The 6,833-nt window shown below is 30.0% G+C and overlaps 1 protein-coding gene across 1 annotated transcript in view; it reads left to right on the forward strand.

The window, feature by feature from the left end:
- The window catches only part of Nlg3 (Neuroligin 3), a 147,412-nt gene extending 141,998 nt beyond the window's left edge, over window positions 1-5,414 (forward strand). Inside the window, exons 8-11 of the mRNA XM_065498289.1 lie at window positions 3,104-3,242; window positions 3,792-3,943; window positions 4,035-4,147; window positions 4,261-5,414. Coding sequence (XP_065354361.1) covers window positions 3,104-3,242; window positions 3,792-3,943; window positions 4,035-4,147; window positions 4,261-5,414 — 1,558 coding nt within the window. The remainder of the gene's footprint in view (window positions 1-3,103; window positions 3,243-3,791; window positions 3,944-4,034; window positions 4,148-4,260) is intronic.
- The last annotated feature ends 1,419 nt before the right edge of the window (window positions 5,415-6,833 follow it).

Consider the following 6,833-nt stretch of genomic DNA (forward strand, 5'->3'; position numbering starts at 1 on the left):
GTATTTAAATAAGGAAAATACTAAATACTTGGTACTGGTTCTACTGTTTGGAACATTTTGGTGATAAACTTACGTACATATACATATGTTGATTATAAAACAAGCAACAAAATATTCCTAATATGAATTTTCTGCAGCAAATTTGTTTAGAAGTTGGTCGTACTGTGACTGTGACTTTGGTCGAACTGTGACTACACTTTCTATAGAAAATTTTGACATTTTCTATAAAAAACTTGGTTGCACTGTGACTACATTTTCTATAGAAAATTTTGTCGCACTGTGACTACATTTTCTAAAAAAAATGTCGTCGCACTATGACTACATTTTCTATAGAAAATTTGCTCGCACTGTGACTACATTTTCTATAGAAAATTCGGTCGCACTGTGACTACATTTTCTATAGAAAATTCGGTAGCACTGTGACTACATTTCTATAGAAAATTCGGTCGCACTGTGACTACATTTTCTATAGAAAATTCGGTAGCACTGTGACTACATTTTCTATAGAAAATTCGGTCGCACTGTGACTACATTTTCTATAGAAAATTCGGTCGCAATGTGACTACATTTTCTGTAGAAAATTCGGTCGCAATGTGACTACATTTTCTATAGAAAATTCGGTCGCAATGTGATTACATTTTCTATAGAAAATTCGGTCGCAATGTGACTACATTCTCTATAGAAAATTTGTTAGCACAGTGACTACATTTTGTACAGAAAATTTGTTCGCACAGTGACTTTGTATAGAAAATTTTCTCTGGCTGCGACTACATTTTCTATAGAAAAGTTTCTCTGGCTTTTACCACATTTTGTGTAGACATTTTTATCTGGCTGTCACTACATTTTCTATAGATAAATAGCTTATATTATGATAAAATTTTCTATAGAAAATTTCTTCAATTTGTGAACACATTTTCTATAGAAAATTTCTTCAATTTGTGAACACATTTTCTATAGAAAATTTCTTCAATTTGTGAACACATTTTCTATAGAAAATTTCTTCAATTTGTGAACACATTTTCTATAGAAAATTTCTTCAATTTGTGAACACATTTTCTATAGAAAATTTCTTCGATTTGTGAACACATTTTATATAGAAATTTTCTTCAATTTGTGAACACATTTTCTATAGAAAATTTCTTTAATTTGTAAACACATTTTCTATAGAAAATTTCTTCAATTTGTGAACACATTTTCTATAGAAAATTTCTTCAATTTGTGAACACATTTTCTATAGAAAATTTCTTCAATTTGTGAACACATTTTCTATAGAAAATTTCTTCAATTTGTGAACACATTTTCTATAGAAAATTTCTTCAATTTGTGAACACATTTTCTATAGAAAATTTCTTCAATTTGTGAACACATTTTCTATAGAAAATTTCTTCAATTTGTGAACACTTTTTCTATAGAAAATTTCTTCAATTTGTGAACACATTTTCTATAGAAAATTTCTTCAATTTGTGAACACATTTTCTATAGAAAATTTCTTCAATTTGTGAACACATTTTCTATAGAAAATGTGTTCAATTTGTGAACACTTTTTCTATAGAAAATTTCTTCAATTTGTAACACATTTTATATAGAAAATTTCTTCAATTTGTAACACATTTTATATAGAAAATTTCTTCAATTTGTGAACACATTCTCTATAGAAAATTTGTTCAATTTGTGAACACATTTTCTATAGAAAATTTTTTCATTTCTATAGAAAATTTTCTCAGACTGTGACTGTATTTTCTGTGGCAAATTTGCTCAGGCTGTGACAACAATTTCTATAAGAAATTTACTCAGACTGTGACTACATTTTCGTTAGATAATTTACCCAGACTGTGGCTATATTTTCTACAGAAAAAATTTTCTCATTCTATGACTACATTTTGTTGCTCACTTCTATATTAAAAAATATCTTTAATATTGTAGGGTTGTCCTACTTAATTTTATTGTGGCTGTATATAAAATTCACTCTGTTTATTGAAAATTCTTTCAAGCCTGTTGAAAAAAAAAATCATTAAATTTATACAGAATTTTTTCAACCAAACTAAATAACACACAATATTCATATATAAATATATATTTGAGCACATCATTTGGTGGGTGTTTTTTTTTAGGCAGGTTTGTAAAAAGTATAAAAACCACAATTTATTTTAACAATTGATGAGATACAGTGGTAACGTCATTATAATAATGAGGTTTGCATATTAAAATAATGTGGTAGCTAAATTTAGAAATACATTTAAAATTTCGTAAAGGTGAACTAATTTAATTTTTAATAAAAAATTTAAATATTTTTTTCCTGAATTTAAATAACAATAAATATTTTCTGAGAATGGAAAAAATGACTTTTTTATCTTGCTAAGCCTTGAACATACCAGCACTTAGAGGCATTGGTTGGCTATTGGTTTGCTGTAATCTCGTCAAAGTATTTAAATTGTCTAAATGTTTGCCATTAAATCACAGTTTAATATTCGTTATCGTTAGTTTAAATTTCCTCATAGATTTTTTTTTATTTTAAATTTTATTGAAAAAATATTTTTGTGGTATTTTTATTATTATGTCATTTCTGGCCATGCTCTACATTGTTGAATACTTTCCAATTTTTTTTTTTATATTTTTTTTATTTCCACCATTGAAATACATGATGTTTTATATATTTGCGGATATTGAGTGTTTTTGTTGCAGTTTTTAGTGTATGGCGTACAATACTGAAAATTATTGTTTAATTTTTAGAAATAATTCAATATAAATTCAATTTAAATATTGTGTCCTGTATGTGGTAAAAATTAAACTGAAAAAAAATACATAAAATACACAAAAATTAAATTAATTTAAGAACGTGAGTTTCTCTTTAACAATTAATGGGGAAAAACATACATAAATATATGTATGTGTTTAATGTGAAAACAATTTAACGAATAAAATAAAATTTAATTTATTGGGGAAGCGTGCTGGAAGTTTATTTTTATTTAAATTACAAACTGGGTATAGAATTTATTCGAAATGTATCTTTAAAGAGTTTTAAATAGTTTCGTATCACTCTGTAAATATCTTTATTATAATTTTGTATTTTAATGGAATATTCTACATTAATCTCTTATTGCAGAGACGAAACTTTAGAGGCCTTAAGTGACGCTCAAGTGGTTGCACCAGCTGCCCAAACTGTAGATCTACATTCAGCCGATCATCGAAACTCTTATCTATACGTTTTTGACTATCAAACTAGATATGGTGATTATCCTCAGGTAAGTCTCTAAAAAAACAACTTTATTGCTAAAATTAGAAATCATTTTATTATTTCTGCTGCTATGTTGTAAATATATTCTCTTGTAAATATTACTATTTATTTTACTAATATTTATCTATGAAAAACTAATTCAATTTCAACAAAATTTAAAAAATAAATTATTCTATGCAACTCCATTAGACAAATAAATAACATTAAATACATATATGTATGGAGCAACCCCTCCGGCGTATGAGTGATATTAAAATATAATTTACATTAAATATCAATCATACGTCTAGTATGAATATAAAACTAAAACCATGGAAAATATCAATCAATTATTAAGTGGTTTATGTGAAATTGCGAAAAAAATATATATAAAAATAAAGAGCATACAAGCCACCATAACATTATGCATACAGTGTAATACTTAAATGTGCAACAGCGACAATATCAATCATGAAATTTGTCTAAAAATATTTGATTAAAATTAATGTCTGACACACACAATTTTCGGCTTGAAATTTTTATGTAAATTTTTCGTTATTTGTTTTATTTATTTTAGCGGCAAGGTTGTATACATGGTGAGGATTTGCCGTATATATTTGGAGCACCCTTGGTGGGTGGTTTCAATCATTTTACACGTAATTATACAAAAACCGAAATAAGCCTGTCGGAGATAGTGATGCTGTATTGGTCGAATTTTGTGAGAACGGGGTAGGTGTTAAGCGAATATAGTTTTATTTAATTAAAAATAGCAAGAAGTTTTAAAAAACTAACAAAACTGTTTCAATATTATTTATTTTAGCAATCCCAATGAACAAATGGAAAGTGATCATGGTAGCCGTCAAGAGAGAAGTCGCTATAAAATCATCGAATGGACCGCCTATGAAAGTGTTCATAAGAAGTATTTAAATTTTGGTAAGTTTCTATACTTTGTAAGATATACTTTGTATGACTTTCGTGCCAACTTATTGTTAAATAGCTAACCGTTTCTCTATCGCTTTCTATTTTATGTACCTTTTATCTTTTAGACACCAAACCCAAACTGAAAAATCACTATCGAGCACATCGTTTATCCTTTTGGCTAAACTTAATACCAGATCTGCACAAACCAGGTGGAGATAATGTTCCCGCCTCCCATCATCAGCTAACAGATGACGATGAAATGGACAACAATATTGCCGGTGATGCTTCCATTAAACCCCTCAATCCACCCTATTCACCAGGCATAGGCAATGCTGCTTTAGGGAATTTTAGCATCTTTACCAATCAGGTATTCTCCTTGCTGAACCTAAGTTCACCATCGTCTTCGCTGCAGCGTAATGGCACCCGCTATACCGGCAGTAAAATGTATCCTGATGATATGATGGATGGTGATGGTCATGGAGGTTCGCAGGCTTCACAAGATAATGATGGTTTCGCCGCCTATTCTACAGCTTTAAGTGTAACCATTGCCATTGGTTGTAGTTTATTAATATTGAATGTGTTAATATTTGCTGGTGTCTACTATCAACGTGACAAGACTAGACTTAATGAGCCTCGATCACAGACAAAACTGAAAAGACAAGAGAGCGGCCAAATGCCTAATAATATTTGTGGTGATTTGGAGACTTTAACCATACACAGTAAAAGTGATCCTGCCACCATATTATCACATCATCATGCTTTGCAGCATCATCAACTGCCACCGCCAGAATTTGCCGATATACCTCATCGAGCACCGCCACCACCAAAACACATGAAGTCTCTACAAGATCCGGGCGGTGGAGGCGGAGTAGGAGGTAATGGTTCAGCTTCAACAGCCACTATAATGGGTTTAATGCCGCCTCCTCATGCCCTGCAGGTAATGGGCAATCAGTGTGGTACATTGACGAAAAAAAGTTGCATGAAACAATCCTCAATGCAGCAGCAGCAACTTAGCCATCAACAGCAGCAGCAGCAGCAGCAACAACAGCAACAACAACAACAGCAGCAACAGCAAATGATTGTCACACATCAGCATCAAATGCAAAATTCTCATAATCAAACAATGACCACCTCATTGACCGGGGCGGGTCCACCGCCGCCTCCACCCACCGTACAAGTCAGTACAGCTCAATCAATGCAACAGCATCAATTGCAACAGCAGCAACAACAACAACAACAATCCCAACAACATCCACTAATGGACGAATTAAGAGTGTGACATTAATTAACCGTACGTTTTAAATGTGATCTCTAATACAAAACCAAACAAAAACTCAAAACTCAAATCAAATCAAACTTTCCTCTTCCTCAATTTACATACATTTTGTCTTGAGTTAATTTAAAACCTTTTCCTCCCTAGAGATTACATTAGCGTGCGTTTAATTTTCTTTTAGTTTCAAAATTTATGAGTTTTTTTCTAGCTAAAATAGTCAAATCAAATAAATGTTTAACAACAAAAAAAAAGAAAAAAGAAAACATTACAGTACTACTTAAATATACCAAAGAGTAAAAACATCCTTTAAAGAAAAATATTGTTAATGTTAAGTTTCTATCAGCAAGAGAAACAACAAATTTACCACAATATTTTTTTTTCTTGGTGTTACAACAGTTGTTTCTACCCTTTCCCCTATTTAGAAATTCTGGTGTATATAATTAGTATAAATAATTAAATGAACTAAACGTAAGTAAATGTTAGTTAATTAGTTAATAATAATAATAAAAAAAAGTAAAAACAAAGAAATCCTTTTTACCATTAGGACCAAAAAAAAAACAAACGAAAGTATTTCTTTACTTAGTTGAGTATTTTATACAAGTATTTACTTATAAAACTTAATTTTTGTTTAACAAAGTGAACTAATTTTAATTTGAATTACTTATCTAGATATTTTTAAAATTTTAGTTGTTTATTTTAAAATGAATTTCTCTATATTTGATTAATTTTCAACCCAATACCGCAATATCACAATGCCACAGGTTATGAAATATTCCCCATATATTCTCTGTTGATCAGAATTATTTGGTATTAAATTTTTTATTGTCAAATGTGAAACAAAAATTAGGACAAAATAACCATCCATCCGTCGTTTCGAGACCTCGAAATTTGGAGCAAATATTTATTGCTAACAGCAAACATATGTATACAAAATCTGAACCGGTTAAAAGTATATCAAAATATATGAAAATCTTTGTTCGGGCTTACTATTGTATTTATTTTAGGCACGAATATAGTAAGCTGAAAATTACCTCTGATATTTTCTAGTAATTGAAATTATAAAACTGACAAAATCGGATTTATCAGATACATTTTTTTATATACAATGGACATAAGGATATCCGCTGCCCGTAGTAAAATCGATACTTTTAAACCTCTTTTATTCTAAGAAAATCCACCACAGTTTTGGACATCTTTTTTGTGCTCTTCAATACTCTTTTAACAAGAGCCCAATATCTCTCCACTGGCCTTAGCTCCATGTAGTTTAGAGGATTTACCTCTCTGTGTACAAATATCACATTATTGTTCATGTACCACTCAAGACCTTGCTTAACATATTGACAGTATGCAAAATCAGGCCAAAAATAATTGGACACATTAAGAAGTCTGGAAGAATGGAAGTATCCTCTTGTGTAAACATTCTTT

The sequence above is a fragment of the Calliphora vicina genome, chromosome 1, assembly GCF_958450345.1.
Source record: "Calliphora vicina chromosome 1, idCalVici1.1, whole genome shotgun sequence".
Classification (NCBI taxonomy): Eukaryota; Metazoa; Arthropoda; class Insecta; order Diptera; family Calliphoridae; genus Calliphora; species Calliphora vicina.